Raw genomic sequence first — 23,572 nt, forward strand, 5'->3', positions numbered from 1 at the left:
AATAAATAATAAAAAATAAATAAATGGGAAATTTGCAAAGGAAAATATTTGAAACTTGGCAACAACAAAACATAAGTTATCCTGCAGAAATTTGACTGTTCCCACTTCTGTGTAGGTAATGATGTTCCTCATTACAGAAAGTAAGATATATTTCTTTTGTAAGGCCTTTTCAGTAATTCACTTCCTAGGATTTATTTTGAAGGCAATTATAGAGCCCCATGCAGGCATCAGCTGTGCATGTCTTACCAAGTTCATGCCTTACAGAACTTTGAAAAACACATTATGAATAATTATTATTCTCGACCCTTCTTATACTTAGGACCTAAGGCTTCCCAGAGGGTAGTTAGTTCACAGGTAGAGGAGTGAAAGTGGTTTCAGTACTCACTTGAGAATGAGTGCCATTGTCTCCTTTCTGTCTTTTCCCTGGAAGGGTAACGAACCCGTCAACATCTCAAACTGTGGAGTAACAATTAAATAGTAAACCAAATGAGCACTGAGATGGTTTGCACAGCTGATAGACACCACACCCACCTTCTATTTCCAACACAACTGAAAACTTGAGGAAAATAAATTATCTAACAAACTGTACTTCAGGAAAAAAAATGACACAGCAAGTCTAGATTATGCAGAACATGAAGAACTAACATGACTGTTCCATTCAAGAGTCTTGTTACAAACTGTTTATACTGATACTTGGGGGCAAGTTTTGGTATTTTGGGAAGAAGTACCATATATGCTTTTTCCTCCAGCAACTGTTTTATGGCCAGTGCTGGAGATGAGATATTTGTCTTGCAGTATCCTTACTCATTCAGATGAGTATGGCTGTTCCTAGATGTTTAGCATGGACTGTGGTGTGTGGAAAATGAGTTCAACATGCCACACCCTCTTCTTTTAGCTTGAGTGGAACCACCTTTTTGATTGCATATTTACACCACTTAAGAGACACCACTGTGAGGCTTTATAGGAGAAACATGCACAAACCCCACATTCTCAAGGCATTTGAGTGTGCTTTTTTATCTCCTGGCTGTACTCAGTGATGAATTTTCCAAGTGTCGCATTTAACTGAACCCAAATCTCAAAGCAAAACTCAGCAATCATCATCAATTATTTGCATAATTCACGAATGGGAGCATCAATCAGTTATAGGCCCTTTGAAACAGGAAGGTAGTAAATTTGACATGAATTTCACATTTGTAACAAAACCAAACCAGAACAACAACAGCCAAAAAAATTTGCCTAATATGGATTCAACACCACGTCTTTCATGCAGCTCTTGCCCCAGGTTTCATGAGTGTAGGAGTGGCAGCTGGTTCCTCTGACTAAAGGGTGATGAAGGTCATGCATCTCCAAACATAAAGACACCAAGTATAAAGGAGGACAATGTCCACTGAGGGTAAGGAGAACTACTACTTGCTTAAGTCTGTGACTCAAGTTTCAGATGTCTTCCACTGTAGTAAGTATCTACCAATATTCATTGGTATAATTAAATACCTGTTAAGATAGCACGTAATCTGCAATCCTTATGTAGTTTCTGTACCTTATCACACAAGTAGCTTCACTGCTCTCAGGAAGCACATTTGTGCAGAAAAAAGGATCTTTTCATTAGCAAAACCTGTGTCAGACTGCCCCACAGCCTGACTCTTCCCTCTTCCCAGATTAAATAAGCATACTATAAGAAAAATGAAACAATCCATAAGAAAACTATAACTGTGAAACTGTTGGGCAAATTTTGGGAGGAGGGTGGAGAAAAGGTTTAGAAGTCCAATAACTAAACAACTCTCAATTAATTAATTGAAGGCTTAATCTGCATTAGTGGCAAGTTGCCTCAAGGCATGAAACACAGAGTAGAAACAAGGAAAAAAACACTTTTAAAAAGTGTGTACGGCTGACATATAAATGAGATTCGGAAAACACAAAGGTGTTAACTCCTGTTTGGTCTAGGAGAGTCAAGAGAAGGGCTGCCTTGTAGAGCTGAAGGAAAGCAACTCGTCTTCTAGAGAGAAACGTGATGGGAGAGAATTTATGAAACTGCTTAAATGACATTGGAGCTCAAGCACCATTTTCTAAGTAATTCTGGCCTATTAGAGCCAGTGTTCAGATACACTGGGGATGAGGTGCAGACAGCATTGCTTCCCCAGGGCAGCAGCAGAAATGGTACGTATTGTACCAAAACCTCCTCATGTTTTCTAAAGAGTTTATGTTCAGGCTAAGTACCTGATGTTCACTTACACTTGCTCGTGTTACTTTGTTGTTATAATAAATCTAATTTAACAGCACTAACAATGACTGCTATATCTCATTTATTTTGGCAGAAATGGGCTTGATGCTGCTGATGCAGGTGAGACAGATAGAAGAAACTACTCGGTCAGTGACTGCGAGAGGACGACTCCCATCCCCCACAGTATCACAGAAAGATCTGCAAACACATCATGGGTGCAAGGGGCCAAGCAACCTCAAGTCAAGAAATTCAGAGTCAGTGTCCAAGCAAGAAGAAAAAAGGATATTTAAGCTGCAGGAAGAAGGAGGGGAAATGACCAACCTGGAGGCTGCACGGAATATTTACTGCACTGCTCTAATGGCTAGCACTCCATTACCACATGTTTCTAATTACATGCGTCTAATGTCGATTAATTCAGATTCAGAAGAAATGCTCTTAACCATCAATATTTAAAGTGAAAGGCAGATACATGAATTAAATGTACCAGAGCTTTTTACTTCAATGAACTCAGCTAAGCAGCAGCTGGAAGAAAACACTGGCTTCTCAACTGCAGTCCTGATTAAATTTGTTGAAGGTTAAAAAATAAATCACAAGACCAAAACAAAAATTTAAATAGTCCACCTTATCAGTTAAAGGTACCGCTTTACTGCATAACAACCTGATTTCCTGCTTATTTGCTCAAAAAATCAAAAATCTTGCTAAACCTAAACATGCAAACAGAAGTGAGCACTTGCTGCTAACAACCTTGCACAGAAATACAGAGTTGTACGGGTCCCATCAGGCTGACATGGAGTGAAGCACAGGTGTGAAAAAGCTCTGTAGTATTTTTGGCTATTAAAGCAGACCCTATAGTTTTGCTGGGAGGCTCACTTTTCACTTTCTGCACTTCCCCATCTGTATAAACCACGTGTTCACTCCTTGCCTCTCAATGATTTTCTTCCTCAGCATTCTAGAGGGCCAGCTTCTGTCAGCCAGTATTTCAGAACGCTGTGTCTCCCTCCAGCCTTGACTTCCTTTCTGCACCAATATTCAGCAAGAAAGGCAAATATTTCTTGATTCAGCTCAGCTGCATTTTAAGAGAACCACAAAATTGAAGCTCGATAGGAAGAGGCCTCTGGAGACGAGCTCCTGCTTAGGTCTCTACATACTCTGCAGTGTTTCCTTTCTCTTCTTTTCAGGTCAGTCTCAATTTCAGTGAGCAAAACGCCAAACATCAGCACTGGAGACCCCAGAAGGTATACATGTGGGAAGACCTTGGGAAAGAGGGCCACATTTCCTGAGGGAATGGATTCAAAAAGCAACCCTGGTAGGTCAGAGAGGAAGGTAATCAATGAGGAAAAAGTCCACAGCCTGTGGTAGTTGCCAGATGAAACTTCCTAACAGATAGAGGGAAGCAGACTGTGCAAATTACTTCAGCCCAAGTCTGCTCAAGTATTGCAAGCCTAGGATAAAATTCAGGGTTACAAAGAAAGTTGATACCACTCAGTTTTTGAGAGCAGAGAGAGACACTCTTGTCAGAATGGCTGGGTTCCCCCACAATGCGTCCAGTCATTTTCCAGGTAGCTGGGAGCTGGTCAGCAGCTCAGTTTCATCATTTGTAAAATGCGTTAAGTATTTAATCATTAGTCAGGTATATATATACATAGTCAGGTTTATATACATATATGTAGTCAGGTGTGTATATATATATTTATACTTATATATATAAAGCGTCCATCAGCATATTGACAAACATTCTTTGGAACCACGCCGATGGCAGAGGTAAGAATAGGAGTCAGCCTGTCAGTACCTCTGGTTTGCAAAGGTTTGAATATCTTCACGTAGCAGCTAGCACAAACATTCAAAATACTGTTCATGAAGACCATCTCTTACACTGGGTATAAAATAGGTGTGACAGGATTTTGTAAAAGAAGACTGTATTGCTTTGATGTCTTTTATGGATTTTTCCAATGCCACTGTGTGGTTACTACACAATTACTATAGAGCTGACTACTTTGGATACCAAAAGGATATTTTCTTTTCTTGTGAAGACTTTACTACTTACACATTCACTACATTGCTGACAAATATAAACACAGTTCTTTTTATTTGGAACTGCCTACTGAGTCATCACACCCCTTCTTTCTCTAATTACATTCCCATCTCTGCTCACATGAATCTCAAAGGTGTACAGCATTCTTCTGAACTGAAACAGAAACTTGCATGAGGTCTGTGGCTTTGTAAATGAGCTGGTATGATGAACTAAAACATCATTGTTCTGAGAGGCCTTCCAAGGCACTTGTGCACTTTGTATCATGCAGACGTGTTTATGTGAGCTTCAGAGGCAGCAGCGTGAGCATTAAGAATCTGTAGCCCAGCAGAAAAGGTAGCAATCACATACACAGCTTTTTAATAACTTCAGTCAATTGCTTGTTCATATGGCTATTTTGGTGCAAAGCTTTCTCAGAGTATGACCTATGCAAAATTTCCAATGCAATGAGTAAGATGCAGGAAGGCAGGAAATAAAATCTGTCTGGTCATGATGAACCACATAAATTTATCAGCATAAAATGTTAATTGGGTCCCAGCAGTTGTCATTGCATACTAAATGAGAGGCAGGTATTCTCCTCTGGAATGCTTAGAAAATGTTAAATTAAAGATGTGTATTTCTATAGGAGCTGACACATACGAAGCTACCATAAAACAGAATTTAATCTTTTTCAGATAAGTTTGTTTTGATATCAGCAATTACAACATGCCACATTTAATGCTGCCTTCAAGAATCATTCAGTTTGATTCTGGCCTGTACCCTGGTCAGTACAAGTTGGCAAGAGGCTGCTAATACACCCTGACTGTTAGCATTAATCTCTTTTTACAAAATAAAACAAACAAGTCTTTGGCTGCTCTTCTGATGGCTATGTTACAGGTAATTTTACCATTGTCTGCCTAATACGTTCCCTCTATAGATCAAAATTCTAGGTATGAAAATTATACTATCACATTCACTTCCTTTCAATTTATGCATATGCCATCAACTTGTATATTATGCATTATATGGAAAATTACTTGGGGAGAAATGCTAATAAAACTCTTAGATAAATTTAATTATTTTCAGTTTTAAAGGCTGGTGGAAAAAAGGTGTCCCTAAAAGAACATGCAAGTGGCAGATCAAGGTAAAAAAGAAGAAATAAGAAGAGCAAAAGACAGCATCAGAAAATCCTCCTGCATTTTTAGTGTATGGAAATAGCTTTTTTTCTGCCTCAACCATTAAAATGAAAAATAGATCAGGCTTGATTAGAGCTATTTTTCTCTAAGATGTCTGGTAGCACTCAAAGACTTAAAGCATTAGCTTACAGTTAAAAAGTTTTGCTCTTTGTAATTAATCTCCTTTTATATGGATTCTTGTCTCTTCTAATTCTAATAAATTGAATACCTGGAGGAGGAGATGAATGGTGAGATGGAGGGGAAAAAAGAAACAAAGCCTAGCAAAAAACAGGGGGCAAGGAGCCAAATTCATTAGCAAAAGCAATCTATACACCAAATAAACCATCATTCAACAGAAGAGAGTGAGAAGGCATAGCGATCCTCTAGAACTAAATATATAATAAATAAAATTAAAGGGTTGGGATATATAAGACATAACCTATTGATTTTTCTGAATAAACCTATGTGGTTCAGAAGTGCTGATTTGTGGCCACAGGATTTGTGGATTTGTGTTCCAGTCCTTTTAAATTCAGGCAATAAGTTACTATATTTATTTAGATTAACTGATTAAATAATTAAAATTTAAACTAAATGCATGGTGTCTGGGCTCAAGGGACAGCACCATGCTCAATAAAACAACACCGGAAATAACTGTGTGAAAACCCTATGCCATTTATACAGCTTTTAAAAAAATCACAGCGTCACAAACCAACTTCCTGATCTTCTCTTTGTCCTCTTCAGCAGCAATGGCACCACAGACTAAAAAGGCTGGATGGGTGCAGGAGGGAGCAGGTTAGCACCTAAACACCTCGTTTCTAATGGCTGGCTTGGAAAAGGTTCAACACCTCTCTGGACAACTTTACTAATACTTCATCCCAGTGTCAAATACTGCAGCATTCAGGAGGATGTTACTGGGTCCTTCTCGTAAGCCAAGCAGCTCCACTGAAGTCAGATATTTCTCACAGAGCTCTTCTTAGAAAGTTTTTTCAGGGCTTTTTTGAGCAGTCAAGAGCTTTCTTCTACTTTCCAGGCTAACTACATGTCATGATGAATTTATTCCTACCTGCTCTTGGGGCAACATTACTCTCTAGCTGAAATAGCTCCTTTCTGTAGTGTTTTTCCCCATGATGTATTCATAGATGGTATAGGCAGTAATCAATGCCTTCGATTAATGAATTTCCCTTGCAACACTGTATCAAATCCTTTATTATAATGGAGGCACATGAGATCCTCTTCATTTACTTTGTTTAAAAGAAGATGGCTATCTCATGAAGTAAAATATCAGATTAATCTAGCATGACTGATTTTTTATAAATTCATGTTGCATTTTAACTTACTTTTCATTGATTTCCATGTATAAAAAATGAATTATCACAGTTTCTCATATTGATTTAATTTAAACTACCTCCAGAATAGCCTGCAGGACTCTTAAATGTTAAGCAACAGTGGGGAAAAATTGCAACTTCTCTATAGTTAACCCAGTGCAAAGACATGTAAGAAAAAAAGATTAATTACTAACTATTCCTCTATGCCAACTGATACATTTGTGTTTGTTTCCAGTGATTTCCCCCCTCTGAAGAGCAGTCATTTTAAAATTGTTTCACATGCATCATTTTAAAACCAGCTTCAGCATGCACTCAGGACAAAAGTAAAAACACCCTAAACTAGTCATAATTGAGACGCAGCAAAATGGTACAAAAGAAGAAATGAGGATAACATGATGCATGTATGTATTTGCTTTCTTTTCCTACCAGAAGAAAAGTGAGGTTTTTGAGTGACAATCTCATACCAGCTAATAAGACTGCAGGAAACACACCGCCAGTCCAAAAACTACCTGTATCTCATTTAGCGGAACAAGAGTCAGCAATGCTGATGTGAAAAAGACAGATGAATGCCAAAAGAACCACAGAGGTCCAGTGAAACCTTCAGAGTGCCCTCTAAAATATGTCCTTTTAACTCATATTTTGCAGGGGGAAAAGAAAAAAAAAGTAAATTTCTGTGTTTCTTTAAGACAATATCCCTAACATCTAAAAATTGCTCCTTGGGGTATTGCTTCCGAACAGGAAGCATGTTAGTAACTAGGCAGATGTTTCTTCTGAAATGTTTTTTGCTCTACTGAGCTTGCCCTGCCCTGTTTCTGTGCAGTAGAAATATTCATGGCTTATGGTAACCAACTGACACACTAAAGGACTGTGAGAAGAGAGAGAGAATGTGGAGCCAAACGCTACCTCATATACTGCCAGGAACAGCTGGTTTGCTATCACCAGCGCAACAGAATCAAGCAATCACTACGATTCTACTTTTCTATCAACCTGTAATTGCTGAAAGCAGTACTTTTGATTTGAGGGATCGGATCACTTCTACAGTCACCCGTCTAACAAACAAACACAACTTTTCTGTTACCATAAGTACGCCGAAAGACCACCAGTCAGCACTCTGCGTGTGTCCTCGTCGGTTGACCACCTCTGGGGCCATATACTCAATTGTCCCACAGAACGAATATGCTCTCTTATCATGGTCGATGGCTTCTTTACTCAGACCAAAATCTAAACAAGTTGAAACAAGAAAGACTTGTCAGGCCTATAAAAACAATTATTCGCACTTTTGCAGGCTTAAAACCTTTCAGACAAAACCCACCAACCAGCCAATGAAGCACCCTTTTGTGTGTGTGCAGACAGGCCACTGGCACATGTGTGCTGAAGCCCTGCTTACATGGAATGCCTCTTTGGCATTTGCTAATACGTCCTGAAAGCAGGTGTGTCATTTCCCCTGTTCAGAATGAGGTGCTGGCCCAAAGCAGAAGAGAGAATTTAAATAAGCAGAAATACACAGTTCATCAAAGACAATGCTGGCTGGTAAGGATTCTTGCTCAGGTGACCAACGCATTAGGAATAATAAACCTAGATGGACACCAGTGAAAAGGATGGCCAGACAGCACCTCCAGAGTGGCAAAGTTTTAATTCAGAGAATTTAATCTGGAGTATGCAGTCATATTGGAAGCATTCATAGTGGTAGGCAGCCAAGCCTGCATGCTTCACATCAGTCAGGAGTATAATTTCACCAAGAAAATACTGTGTTCTCCATGTGCTGTGCAGCGCAGAGGCTTGATGAATTGCCAGAGAAGAGAAGCCCAACACTCAAGCACTTCTGGCTTCTGAGTTTTTGTAAGCAAACTCTTCCTAAGCAAAGCCCGAGATGCATGGAACATACTGAAGGAAAAAAAATCAGCTTGTAGATAAAAACTTTTCCATTCCTCACGTACCTGTTATCTTAATGTGGCCTTCTTCATCAAGAAGAATGCTGTAAAGCAAAAAAGCAAACATTCACTCATGAGGCAGGCACAAAAGGCAGTTAACAAACATGAATAAAACACTTTTAAGACAGGTAAGGACATATGCAAGACTCAAATACATGTGTAAACAAACTCTCGGTGGATGATACGCTTCTAGAAAGAAAAACGATTCTCAAAGTTCTGTCTAATCTTATGTCTGAAGCACACATGGTTTGTGGCAGCTGCACCAGGAGCCTCCTTCCTCCATGGGACGCGCAGGGAGGGCATGCAAACCCAGCTCAGAAAGAACAGGGTGTTCAAAGCCAACAACTGCAGAGTATTTGCTCCCAGCAAGAGGAGGAGCTACAGGTTTTCTGTTCTTCTCATAAGAATAAAGGCAAGAACACAAATAATCAGAGCTTGGATTCACTGGATCTAAAATTAATTCCAAAGGTAGATATGTTCATGCTGAAGTAATAGAAGTGATTGTAGAGCACAATGACTACTCGTAGTCTAACTCCATGGTTCTCAGCCCCTGCTAATTTATTCTGTCCAGAAGCATAAATGAAAATTCAGCCTGGAAGCCAAGTTCAAGTGTTCTCATGTTTGCCACCTGCCAACATATTTTGTTCTCACAAAGGCACTCCACTGTTTCTGCGAGAAAAATGACTGTGGTTCACAAAAAGCAGTGCTAGTTTTTATGGAAATAAGAAGGAACACTGAAACTGAAAGATAATGATTTTTGGTAACTTTTCTGTCTGTAAATATCGACACAGTAAAAAAGAGTGGTGTTTCTTCAGTTCTGGTCAGACAGTATAGTTCTCTTCTCAAAATGGTCTAGCAAGGTGTCAGCTACTTTTATATACACATTCTCTTAAAGAGTCACTCTAATCCAATTATTCCGGAAGAAAATAAGACAGAAACAAAACAAACACGTTGGGCTATACTGCCATGAAAGATTGGTTCTCTACTGAAACATAATTGAAAAGAGACGATCTTCTGTCATTTGTGTGTTTAGAACAGACTGTTATTGTGTAGGCCATCAAACAAAGGCCAGCAGCTGAGTCACTACTATGTGCTCAATAATTAAAGCTTTTTCTTCTCGATAAAAGCATCTTTACCTCTATTCTTTCTCCCCATATTTATGAGGGACGCATAAGTTTTAAGCACTAGCCAATAGCATATTTTTGCAATGGCAGTTGCTAAACAAGAGGCTTGTGCTTCAGAAGACAACAGAAGAAACCACCTGGCAGTGTGGAAGTGAGGTGAACATAAGAACTTCACTGACCTGGCACTGGAACAATGGCAGGGGGAATATAGAGCTCACAGAAACCACCTAAAATTTTGCCCCACATACAGGAAGCCCCTATGAATAACAATGCAATTCAGAGTGTGGGATTTTTCCCAGAAATACCAATTTTATATTTCATCCATTTCCTATTGAAAACCATTTTCTGTGTATACAACATATGTTTTTCATTCCTTTGTCCTCATCAGAGGGTTCAGACCTTATCTGCATTACCGGGGTAGAGGCTATACCAACACAGCTATCAGGCTGATACTAATGTTTTAAGTGAGCTTGGAGCATGCAATGAATCTTTTCACACCAATTGTTTATATGAGCAGAAAAATGAAACAGATTCTGGTTTCCTGCAGATGTGCATCCTGTATCCTCCAAAACTTGTTCTACAGTTCCCTCCTCTGTCACCTGTTCTCTAATCACCCTTATATGATGCCCTCAGCTGCCACAGCTTCCCTGTGGCCCCTGGCAGGACCCTCTGGGCATCCGGCTGTTTCCGCATTTTGCCATTTGGCAACACATACAATGTTACAGTTGTGAACTGAAAGTTGCATTCAATGTAAAAAGAAAATAGCATGCTAACAGTGAGAAAAAGATAATTGTAGCATTGAATTAGCTTTGAGTGACACTAAGAACCAAAGAACAATGCACCTGCTTCTAGGCATCCAGATTACAACAACAGATAAATGGTTTTCCTTTGACTGTTGAAGCCAACTCATTCTCTGATCATACTTTCTGTCTTCTCTTTTTATCTCTATCACTTTACAGTTCCTTTTTATTCCACACTGTCAGTAGTAGAAAATCTGTTGTGACCATCACAATGACTTTAGCTGTGTTTTGCAGGACCAGCTAACCTGAAATAAGCTAGTACTATTTTGCAGAAGGGAAAAAAGAACCAGAAGTTGTTAATGTGACTCAAGCTTGAGAAAAATCTTTCTTCTAAGTCAATATTTTGGAATTATATATATATGTATATATGTATAAAAGTAGTAGACTACTTTTAATTGTTAAACTAGGCTATAATCCCATGAGTGGCAACCTTTCACTACAAGATGTTTGCATTTTATTTGTTCAGTTGAAGGTTTGGCAATACTGTTGTCAACCTGCTCTTTATTTCCAAGTAATAACAACATCTTAGCCTCAAGATCATCCCACAAGCATTCAAGCTGCTTTCATTGACCTCGGTTTAAAAGTATGCCTTCAGAAAATCTCCACTTCAGAAGCTGGGAAACTAAGGTAGTAGGAGGGGAATGACATACGCTCAGTCACAGAAGAAGTTCATAGGAGAGCTAGGACTGTGACTTCCTTACTAACAAAGATGAAGATCTTTTGCAATTCCTTTTTGGTGTTATTTTATAATGACTCTTGAATCAAAGTCATAGCAACTCTCTCCCATTTCTCTCTTTATTTTTAGTTTTGAGTCATATCTTCTAGGCTTCACTTTGAACTCAAATATACCCAAATCATCATGAAGTTCTGCAAAACCTATTAAAGCTGGAACTCTGGGGTGGGGTTTTTTTTAATGATTTAAGTTTCTTTCCAAGTCAGCTTAGTTGTGCAGAAAATTCAACCCACAATTCATGTTTTTCAGGAATTGCAGCCAAAATTTCAGGTTGGAAAGAAAACCTGAAGCTTCATAGTGTTTGAGTGCATACTTTGTTATGAAAGTACCGGATTGCGTGAAGTATTAAAATACCTTCCAAAGGGTTAAAGATTTTCACAGACTGTCCATCTTTTCTGACATTTCAGTGTTTGCATGACGCTGTACTATCTCACCATGCTGAACAGTCTTACGCCAAACTCATCTCTCCTGTAACTTTGCTGATACCATGAAGTCCCAAAAAGGGACAGCTTTCTTCAATGGAAGATGATGGCGTTTTTTTACCAAAAGTCTTTGTCCTTTACTGATTCCCAGATCTTTCCTCTCTACACAGGAGAGCTATGTTAATGAATGAATTGCCATGGTTTGCAACATGCTGTATTAAGCAGTGGTGTCTTGTTTTTTAAAAAAATATAGTTCAACAATTCAGGAGTTGTACGAGCAGTTATGTGAGCTGTCCCTTGGTACAGAGAGCTGAAAGCATTACAATGGAAACCACTACTTGTTAAAGCCCCTAGGACAGAACTTTATCGAGGTGCACCTGGGTACCTGGAGATAGTAAAGGAAAAAAAAAAAACAGCCTGTGCATTCTCAGAAGGTAGAGTTACTTCTAAGTCACTCATACCCTTAAATCACAGCATGAGAAATAACATATGCACCACACACTACTTTATAATAAGTTCCCATTTTTCTAGTCTGGTATATTTATCATATTTAATAGCTTGATCCTGCAGTTCTTAAATAGAATCAAGCCTCACCGTGGAACGCCATGAATTTCAGTGTGACTAAATAGTAGGTTGTTCCACGAGAGATGACACAGAAGCCACCAAGATAACTGAAGAAGACTTTAGCTGCAACAATTTAAGGAAAGAAGAATCTGCTTGTTCTAAACAAGACTTTAACCAGAAAACTCGAGTGCTTGCCGTGTAGAAGTAAGTACAGCTAACTCTGTAATAACTCCCAGAGTATATATTCTGGTTACACTTAAAATTAATTCATAGCTTTGAATTGTTAATACAGATTTTTGCTCCAGGAATCTTGAAAAAATGTTGAACCTTAAATTTTAATGTACTGGGGTTTTTTTTTCAAGTGGTCTGAACAACACTACTTTCTAACTAGTCTTTTTTGGCACAATTATGATGAACTTTATTTAAGGATACTCACAGAGCTCACTGAAGCAATCTCAAGCCTATCAGCAGTTACTTTTGGGACCTTCTTGAGGACAGCAAAGGCACTGAACAATGAAAGGTCAAACGGATTACCTATCTTTTAACAAAGGATGTGAGAGAGAATCGGGAAATGGTGAACTAATTAATTTATCTCCAGTTCTGCACACCTGACAGAGAAAACCTTGTGCTCTAACCAGACCAGTAATGCTTCTCCTGAAGACGCAGGTGTAATTCTTCACATTGCCCTTCAAAGGAGATAGGGATGAAGAGAAAGCAAAGGGGGGAAATAAACACCAAATGCCTAGAAAGACTGACTGGTGAAAAGGAGTTTAGTAGTTGGACTGTTCAGGGTACAGAAGAGAGGTCTGAGGACACAGATGTGCTCACAGTTCCCCAAGCGAGAGTGTATCGAGCTGGCTGGGGAACCTAGGAGCACAGGCCAAGGAGCAATGGCCTGCAGCTGCAGCAAGAGCCATTCAAATAGCTGCTATCAGGAGCAATTTTCTAGATGTGCAACTGGTGGAGCACCGCTGAGAGGCCTCCTATGGAGACCACGGAGTCTCCACCAGCTATTTTAAGAACATGTTAGCAACTCACCTGCAATGGCCTTCATATATTTGACCCTGCCAAGGGGCAAAGGGAGGATGGGAATATCCTGGGATGGTCCTAATTTTCTTTTATCATCTTACTGAGAGCACTATAATTTCCCAGATGTAACTTAAAAAAATATTACTTTTTCCCCTTCAGAATGAATATTATTTTTTTGGTGTACTTCACAGAATCATAGAATGGACTAGGCTGGAAGGGACTTTAGAGATCATTTTAATCCAGCCTCCCTGTCGCCAGGGATACCACCTGTCGACTAGATCAGGCAACCCATGGGGACCGACCGGGAATTGAACCCGCCACTCTCACGTTATTAGCACCACGCTCAACTGACTGAGCTAACCGGCCCCCTCTTACTCCAAATCTAAATTTCCAGTGAAATAATAGGCTGTCACACTCTGCTGTCCTAGGAATGGCTATGTATAGGCTTTGCATTTATAAAGCTGTTTTTAAAGGACATGGTTTTCAATCAAATATATACCTTGATTTATCTCCAAATATGAACTTGAGTTATACCAGTCTGGGTGATTCCCTCTCCTGTACAACAGTAGTTATATTCATGTAAAATAATTATGATAGTTGTATCCAGATTCAACTGTATCACCGGTACCTATTTAACTGTACATCAAAGAACATAAACCAAACATTCAGAAATTAGGAAACACCAGAATGAAGGCTTGCCACTTTACAGAGTAATCTCACTGTATGAAGTTCTTTAATTATGGATGATACCTTTTGTTTTCCTCCAGATAACTCTTGCACCAGTTGGTAGAACAGATAATACTCAGGCTTTTAGCACAGTGGCAGACTGAAGGTGATGGATGGCTGGTCTCCAGTCAGACAAAAATGCACAGATAACTGGGTTCCATTTTTGCCTTTTCAGCGTGTTTCTATGCGACAATGGCAAATCAGTGACACCTTACTTTCTTAGGTGAGTTCTCATTTCTTAATTCACTGATCCCTGATTTGAGACACTGAGTTTGGTCTGAACAAGTTTTAAGTGCTCTCACTTGCAACTGAAGTCAGTGAGTGATGTGCTTTGAAATGCAAAGTGACACATAATGCTGAGAACTCTGAAAAATCAGGTTCTTAGTATCTCAAATACAGTGAATAGATTTGATGTGCACTTAATTTTCTCCTCTAACTTCTCCTAAGCCAAAAATTATGGCATGTGCCTATAAACATAACAGCATTGTGACTTATATCCAAGTATACAGATCATATTTGGATACCTTCTAATAACAATTTCATATATCATACTGATATATGAAATTGTTGGCTTGAAAAACAGCTTCAACTAGCACCAGAAAGAAAAGTAGTGCATGATTCATACTAACACTTACTAGAAACAAAGTTTAGAACTAAAACCCTGTAATTGGAGTTATTCTATTATGTACATGTTTGTTGATGCTGAATGAATAAACTAGTAATTCAGAATGAAATTGGAATCAAAAAGCTGCTGACAGATAACACAACAGCATGTGGCAGCGGCAGCTTTGGTGTGGCTGCTGCATTTCATATTAGTAACAAAACGGCAGCTTTTTTCCTCCAGTTGTTTAATTTGAAGGATGACTGCCTGTATTTGCCAAAGACTCTGGTTTTCAGTTTTGGTTGCATAAACAGGCAAGACTAGAAATTTCAGTCATTTGCAAAATGGTCTCTAGCCCAAAGGACTCTTGTTACATACATCTGTATGAATTCATACAGTACTGCTACTAATATTTGTGCAACCAAAACATAACATTGAATATAAAGTTTAAATCACAAAGTACAGCACAGTAAATAAGTAGCCCCCTTCAACTTCACCCACAAAGACCACCTTCTATTACTTCTGGTGTCTTATTTTGTCCATGAATAACATTCCATTTAAAAAAAAAAGAGCTGCATATTTTTGAATTTCAAGTCACAGAAGGAAAAGGCTGCTCTGCTGTTATACTTTGGAATTGTAAGCAACAGTGGCCATCTTTTTTAAACAACAGCGATCATTACATTACCAAAGCTGGTAACTGAAACGTTGCAGCCTGTTTCATTTGAGCCACCACAGAAAATGCAGGCAAAGCATCAAGCAAGTGACAGGGAATAAAAACAATATCACATCACTCCCAACCATATCATGGAGGGTGTCACTTAGTCTACTGATGTGCGGCAAAGAGAAAAGGGAAATGAAAATACACTGTAACACCACATTAGGAACAGAAAACATCTGCAATTATAAGTAAATCTTTGGAAAATATTTAGAATCATTAATAAAAGTGTTTTTAATATCCTGGTTATGATGTCTCTGATACTAGTTTCCAGGGATGCTCACTTACTTGGCTAAAACAAAAAAGATGGAGTTGCTTTGTGCAGTTTATAGCACATCAAGGTGGAAGGTCAGATTAAATGCTGGAAATAGGGAACGGCACTACTGAAGTCACAGGCACAGATATTTGGGACCTGCAATGAGATTACTCACTAAACTGAAGGCCAGGCACACAGAGGTCCCAACATACTGGAGCATAAAAAGTATTTGGCCTCAAGCTACAATGATATGGTAGGAAGACCTTGCTGCTGATGGTGAGGGTCTCACGCATAGAGTCTCACATACAAGAAGGATGGCAGACCCTCTGGCAACTTTCGACTTACTAGCATGACAAGGAGCAGAAATGACCTAAAAGCTCACATATTTACGTTTTGCTTCACTCTTTCTCATTAACTTACTTTTCCGGTTTTAGATCCCTGTAAATAATTCCAAGACCATGGAGGTGGTCTAATGCCAAGGCCAGCTCAGCTAAGTAGAACTTGACATCCTCTTCTGTAAACATCACCTAGACAGAAGGAAGAGAACAACACATCTGTTTACCGGACGATGGTGGGCTGGCTTGCATTAAATAGACATGAGGAAGGAATTGTCTAACTTGGGAATGCTGGAAGGGCCATCATATCAGGTTCAATTTACCATAATTTGTCTGAGCTCACATTAACAATTCTTACCAGATTCTCCTTATAAAACAAAAATTGATGCTACTGTACTTCTGTTCCTTAAAACATGCTGCTTTCATTCATCTGTTTGATCTGTTTAGATGACATCATGTTGTAATAATATGAATATGGTTCTAACTCCTTAGCCTTTGGAAATTAATGGCAAAAGTCAATATATTCGATGCAGCCCTTATCGCTTTCATGTCTCTTAATTTGCTAAAATCTTGGCTTTTGGTTACCAAATTCCCACAAGGTGACAGAATATACAGCATGAAGAGACTGAAGAGAGGGATTTAAAATCCTATGCATTGAGGGTTCAGGGAATCTCAGTCCAGATGACCGAAGCAGTGATGTGTTGTCTAACATCCAGGGCCTGATGAGATCTGAACTGAGGGCAGTTGTTTCCTTTCTGTAGCTGATATGGATACTGCTAACACCGAAAACTCTGTTTTAGGTGGGAAGAAACCTCTGTAACTGAAAAAACCCACTAATTGCAGAACAACTCGGCAAGAAACCACTTTGGTTCAACTTTTATAATATTACCAATGTTATTAAATTATCTTTAATTAAATTTCAATATGCACAGCAATAAAAATGCAGAAGACAAGCTGATATATTGGATACAGAAGTGTGAATACTATGTGTGACAGAAGTAAAATAAGTCAGCTCAACAGAAATTTACATGTCATATGTAAACATAAATGCAAATATCTACAGTAGAAGTTGCTAAGCTTATTTTTAAAATTAAGTCTGTTCTTGGAAAGGGGCAGCCACAATACTGGAGTACTCTGAGGAGCTGAAAAGGGCTGAGAGCAAAAAGAGAAGATTCAGAGAACAGATGTCCCACAGTTTAATTAAGAATATCACTGCAAAGGCTAGAAAGAAAACAGATACACAAGTGAAAACTTTGACTAAAAGATTAATTGATATGAACATAAAAATGCATTACTTATAAACGAAATTTTATTTATTTATAAGGTTTAAAATAAATAATGTAGACAAGAGATGAAATCAACAGAATCAGGGAAAAATCTAATCTATACAGGTACACCTCATTAAAGTCAGATGTCATAGAGCAAGAGAGACAATCTTTGCATATATGCATGCTGTAGTACACAGGATCTGACTGAAAGTCCACTGAAATCAATACTATTGGGCAAAATCCATAACTGCAAGCAGTTCAAGTTTTCCCATAACTTCTTCCCTTGTGATACCTTGCTACTAAACAGCTACAAGGTATGGGTAGATAAGATGACCTGCAAACACTGAAAAAAAGAAGTACATAATAGCACTGTCAAGTTAAGAGGACTCGTTCTTGACAGTATAAAGTAGAGAAGTCAGTGCCTTGTGCTGGAAAAGATTTGGCAAAAATGTGAAGGTTTAAAGGAGCATGAAAGCTGAGCTGTTCTCTTTCACTTCTGAGTTCTCTGGGTGTGCAGAATGGGTAACTTCTCTGGAAGCAAGAATCCCTTTTTTTCTCCTTTATGAAACTAGAGAGGCCTTTGCTAAGACACATGCTGCCACTCTAACAAAATCTGACTTCATGGGAAACAGTAGAAGGATATTTTTATTTTTTCATTGAATCTTTGTCATTGTATTAAAAATAACTGCTACCATATACTGAGTATTTATGCAAGTATCACTTCTTGGCAGTGTAATTAACCTGTTGCTGTCATCTTGCATTAGCACTTGGGCTCCCAAGCTGTGGTGCACACATCAGCCTGCAGCATCTACCTGAATCAGGAGGCAGATGGGGAAAAAAAAAAGGCTAGGGAACTTCTGAATAAAAGTACCGTTTTCACAACTTTTCAAATCCATCAGTAACTCCTCAAACCAAGAAGAGGGCTTCCCCCCAAGATTGCATTTGAAAGGTCCTTATCTAATCTTTAAAAATTGTGTGTTTGGTGGTTGCCTGCACCTCTGTCTCCTCACTCTAGAAAAAAAATAAGGGCTGGGGACATCATGCTGGTGGCAGAGAACTCTGGGGCTCAGATAAGCCCTAGGGTGGCACGGCTGCCTCTCATACTGCCCGCAGGGTCCTCTCTGAGGCCAAATGCATGAGGATGCGTTGCTTCAAGCAGGGCAGACAGCTGGCACCGAGAGGCCTCTGGGGACGAAGGCAAGTGCTAAATGAACCTAGAAAACCTGCCTAATGACACTCAATTCCAGATCGTCTTCCCAGCTGCCTTTTTCTTCAGCAGCAGCACCTCTCCAGGGGCAAAAGCTGCAGAGAGAAGGGGAAGGATGGGAGCCCAGGGAGGTGATGGGAGAAGCAGCTCTCCCCAGGCAGGCAGAAGGTATACCTATGGCATAATTCAAATGCAATTATTAAGAACTCACTTACAAAGATGCAAGATAATACAGCTCTATTACATGTATACAGAAGGACTATCCCTAAAGCCATTTTTCATTCCCACTAACTTAATGCAAGCTCTGGAGATACAGCTCTTTCATTTCAAAGTTAAAAATCTGTCAGCTTACCTCTTTGGAGAGTCTTGTGAAAAGGTCCCCTCCCCGCAGGAAATCTAGTATTAGATACAACTTTCCCTCTGTTTGAAATGCTGCATTAGAAAAGGATAGAGATATCGGAAATTTGAGTCAAAGTCTCCAAAGAATGAATCTTGTTGACTAGTAGTGTTACATTCATACCATTAGCTTCTCTGACATTTCAGCACTTTGAGATTAGAAAAAAATAATTTCTGTATAGAACTAAGCAACTGAGCATAGACTATGGGAAAAATGCTATCAGTTGAGAGACAGCAATGCATTACTAATACATTCTTTTTCATGCTGCTAAGCATTTAGCAATTAATATTGCTTTCATTGCACAAGGTACCAGGAGTCACTGAAGGCTAGGTGTAAAGAGAAGCTCCCTGGTTTGTGTGAGAGAGCTTGCACTATTTACAGTAACAACGGGGCTCCTCAGGGAGCTGGTGAGATAGAGGAAGGCAATTCCAGCAAGACACCACGTTCACATATACACAAATTTAGACTGCTGCTGATTATTAAAAATAGTTTTTGTTTGAATTCTCCGCTTTTCTAAATGATACCTGACAGCAGGTGAGGGAGTTGATACATGTATGCTCACCAGCTACACCACCAGCACTATCACCTCAGTCTTTAAGACAAATGTATTTTGATGTAGAAACAGCTAAAACCTACTTATACTGAAATGAAGAATTTCACACAGGTAGTAGTCACTATGACTTTGTTAGAGACAAGAGTCATAAGTAGGCAGGAGGTATACATATGAAATTAGAACACATTTAGTTACAATTCTCCAAGCAATTTAAGAACAAAAAAGAGTTATATTTTATTATAGTTACCATAATGAAGCTTGACTATGAAAGGATGATTCACTTCTGCCAAAATATCTCTCTCCATTTTTGATCGTACCCGATCCCGAACTATAAAGAAAGAACAGTAAGAGCAGCAACGTATTAAAAGGCAGCATGGTCACTGGATACAGTACTGGAATGAGGTTCAGGCAATTTGGATTCTGCTTTTCATTCTGCTGATGGCGTGTGGTGTGACCTCTGGCAAATCACACCTCTCTCTAGTGTCCCCTTTTTCTTTCTGTCTTGCCTGCGCAAAGAGTAAGCTCTTCAGGAAGGCACCCTCTGTCTTCCTCTACAGAGATCTGCCCTAACTAAAAAGGCTACAGTCTTCCAAACAACAATAGGAAGGTGATTAAGCTTTGCAGAAGAGAAAGTTAATGTAAAAAATAATGTAAACATTGAAACGGTATATAATTAATAACTCTTTCTCATTTAAGATTAAACAGAATGTAATAGTTACAGACCTCATCGGGTTAACCTTGTGCAAAGTAATTGTGCTGATGCAGCCTTTATGAGATATCACTAAACAGCACTCTCTGGAAGTGATTTACATACAGTGTTTTAAACTTCCAGTAAACCAACCAACTAATCAGTAATAAAGAAAAAAGCTGATTAAAAGTAGTGAAAAACTATTTTTATGTATAAACTATTGTGTGATATCAGTGAGGAAAATACCTCTTGTGGTTGAGATGAATAGACAGTAAGAGAAAAAATAGTTAAAGCGGTGAGTTGGGATCAAACTAATCAAAACTAATGCTGAAGATTTTAAAGCAAACCCATTTATCAGGATGTTCAGACACTGAGGAGCATTCAAGTACCCACATTATCAGCTCTTGATCCTACAGATCATTTTTCAGTCAATCAAAATTTTATGAATTCCATAATGAATGTTTTGGTGTTTTCTTCTTTCTCTGTATTACACAATGGCAGCATGCTTTTCAGCTGAAAGTCTCTACAAGGGATGTTTTCAGACTATTTTAAGTGGTAAAGCCTGAGACTTCAATGAGATTCAATTATTGCCTACATGTGTTGTGGAACTGCTGAGAAGCTGAGTACTCTGAGCATCCAAGTAATGAACATACCATAATGAAACCACATATTCTGTTGCTGTATTTCATAAAGTGATGCACAGAAACAAGTCCAAAATTACTGATCTGAAAACCTTAAACAGGAGTGTAAGGACAGTTGGATTTCCTTCTATTTTGCTTTATCTAAGTCAATAGCAACTCAAGCTTTACGGGCTCACTCAACCTAAGCTACCTTGCAGCCAAAAATCAAGACGAAGAGAATCTCAAACCTCATGAGCAAAAATCACACATGCTTAATCTATGTGAAGGCAGAGCATTTCTCATGCTGTAGGTCAGCAATGCTGCTCCCAGGTAGGAATTCTTGTTGGACAGGAGGTGTTGCTGAACACACTATGGGGGATGCTTCCCATTAAGCTTGGTTAGATAAGTCTAACAGAGTGCTTCTCTGTGCTTGCACTGCACAGGTGTGTGGGTAGGCTGGCAGAACGGCAGTGCACCCTTCTGTGCCCACTATGCCTTGCCAGAGTCCCCTGCGCCGTGTCCTACTTGCTGCTGTGGTGGCTACACGCTATGGGAGCCATCAGGCTGCCATGTCACCCTCCTTGCTGCATGCATATAGCAGCCACAGCAACGCTGAAGAAAAGGCCACATCATCACAGAAAGGCACCTCAAGTCTCCAGAGTTATGGCTCCATTCTGAACCCACTCTCCTCCAAAGCTGCTCTAATCACCACCTTCACAGCAGCTTCTGAAAAAGGTAGCTGGAACCTGTTACCAGGATTACAGCTCAGCATGTGAGTTGGTGACCTGCCCTCCCCATCTTCCAGTATCAAATACTGCCCAATTTAAATGCTCTGAGGGCAGAAGCTGTACAAGGCCAGATTTTCAGACAATCCTATCCACTAAAGAAGCTATTAATCACCTTATCTAAAAAGGAGAGTCCACTTACTTTCTCCTACTGTCCTGTTCTCACCCTATTAATTCGATATGCCTGGGCTATGCCTGATCTTAACCTCCAAATTAGCCTCCCTAGAGGCTGCTTGTACCAGCTTACAAACCACAGGGCACTGTCAGTTACTGTATCAAATAGTGCACATCCATTATCATGACATTTCATAAATGTGCAAGGCTAAATCCCTTCTCCTTTTACTATTAATTCTTTCATAGCAGAAGTGATTTATTTTCTCTTATTCCAGATACACCTGGTAATAGGAATCCCCTGCTCTTCCTCCTTTTTGTATTTTTGGGATCGGGACAATGTGGGTCTGATATTCACCAGGCAAGTTTTTAAGAATACGTGGCACTTTGACGTAATATTTCAACAGCATTAGGCTGTACATCTGTCTGATTCCATTGCCGCATTACAGGTGCAGTGAGTAAGAACATGCCTCTCTTCTGCACTTTGTAGATTCTTTTCTAATAATCAATGGCCCCCACCTGCTCCACTTGGGGAGTCTCCCTTCTAGTTCTCACATCCTGTCAGTCAGATAACTAGATTAATTTGCTCGAGCATGGTCTGAATTAGTTGTGGCTGCTTATTCAGCCTGCTAGATTCTGGCTATGGAAGGACTGCCCCAGCAGCACGGGGATGGACAGGGTCCAAACAGCTACTGCAGTGCAAGGGGTGACACGGCCTGAACTTCAAAGATACTTACTTCTACACAGGTGACGAAACAAAGATGCGTATCTTTGCTCAGCTTCATTTGGGGATCAGTGAGCATGGACCACCATGAATTCCTGCACTCATTTCCAAACCGACTGGATCTCTGACAAGGAGCTATTTCTGTGGATCCCTTTCTGAGTGAATCGCTTTTTTCTGATGGTCTTATAAAAGAGCTACAAAGTTAGCAGCAGAGCCCAAGCAGCCCCAGGGAAGACGATCAAGCGGCTGAGTTCAACATCGGGCTGGGCTCGCCCCACACAAGCACCTGCCTGGTGCTGCGGAACAGCCTCTCTTTCTGCGCACTCCTTGGGAATGTCAGGGGGTGGACACCGAAGGCACAGAGTAAAGTGCAAATAACTCAGCTTCCCCATCCTTGCTTTGGCCACTTGCAGGGGCCTCAGGCAACAAACAGGCAGCTTGGGCAGTTAGCACCAGATGTTTACTTCTGTCATTAGAAATGCTCATTGGAAATAGGGCTCACCTGCTGACCTCTCTGTCTTTCTACTCACTATCAAGTTGGGCTTGAGAGGCAGAGAACACAATCCGGAGCAATGAGCACAAAGACATGAAGAATGCTTTCATGCTCTTGGACAAATTAGCTCTTCCTAAAATAATCCCTGGTGTCATGAGAGCGAAGAGACCAGACTACTGGAGCCTGTAACAACAGAGGAAGCACCTGCTACCCAGAAATAAAAACTGTTCTCATTTCCAGGTATTAATGCGATATAAAAGAGAAGTAGAGGCAGCTGAGGATACATGCAAATAAATAGAGCTTAACCATTTCTGTCTGTCTAGCTCTGAACATCAAAGAGGTGGACATAACTGCTTACTTTATTTAACACTGAATGCTTAGGGAGAGGGTTTTATTTAAGGTTTCAATTTTTACTTCTTGGGCTGTTTTAATTTTAATAACCATGAAGTACAGAAGGGAAAGGGAAGAAGGGAAAAGTATATTCAGAGCATCTTCCAAGGACATAAAAAAAGCTCCTTCTCAATAATGGACTAGCCATATTTTCTGAGTAAGAAAATAAAACTGTAATCCTGCTTCCAGAAGTTCTCATGGTATTGATTTTGGTTGACATTTAAATATGGAAATATAAATTAAGTTCCAGCCAGTCAATTTCTTGACCATATATCTCACTTAAAAACTAAGAGTCAGTGCATCTCCAAGCTACATAAACTGTCAAGTAAGTGACATCCCTTGCTGTACATGCAATGACAACCTACTAGTTCAGC

General features: G+C 39.6%; 1 protein-coding gene across 1 annotated transcript in view; it reads right to left on the reverse strand.

Moving 5' to 3' along the window:
* Positions 1-381: 381 nt before the first annotated feature.
* LOC104281336 (ribosomal protein S6 kinase alpha-2-like) overlaps positions 382-23,572 on the reverse strand; it is a gene marked incomplete at its 5' end in the record, with an annotated part of 46,007 nt that continues 22,816 nt past the window's right edge. Inside the window, 6 exons of the mRNA XM_009879297.1 lie at positions 382-456; positions 7,805-7,947; positions 8,664-8,701; positions 16,048-16,154; positions 18,790-18,869; positions 19,635-19,715. Coding sequence (XP_009877599.1) covers positions 382-456; positions 7,805-7,947; positions 8,664-8,701; positions 16,048-16,154; positions 18,790-18,869; positions 19,635-19,715 — 524 coding nt within the window. The remainder of the gene's footprint in view (positions 457-7,804; positions 7,948-8,663; positions 8,702-16,047; positions 16,155-18,789; positions 18,870-19,634; positions 19,716-23,572) is intronic.

Source organism: Apaloderma vittatum, unplaced genomic scaffold (genome assembly GCF_000703405.1).
Source record: "Apaloderma vittatum isolate BGI_N311 unplaced genomic scaffold, ASM70340v1 scaffold6492, whole genome shotgun sequence".
In the NCBI taxonomy this organism is placed as follows: domain Eukaryota; kingdom Metazoa; phylum Chordata; class Aves; order Trogoniformes; family Trogonidae; genus Apaloderma; species Apaloderma vittatum.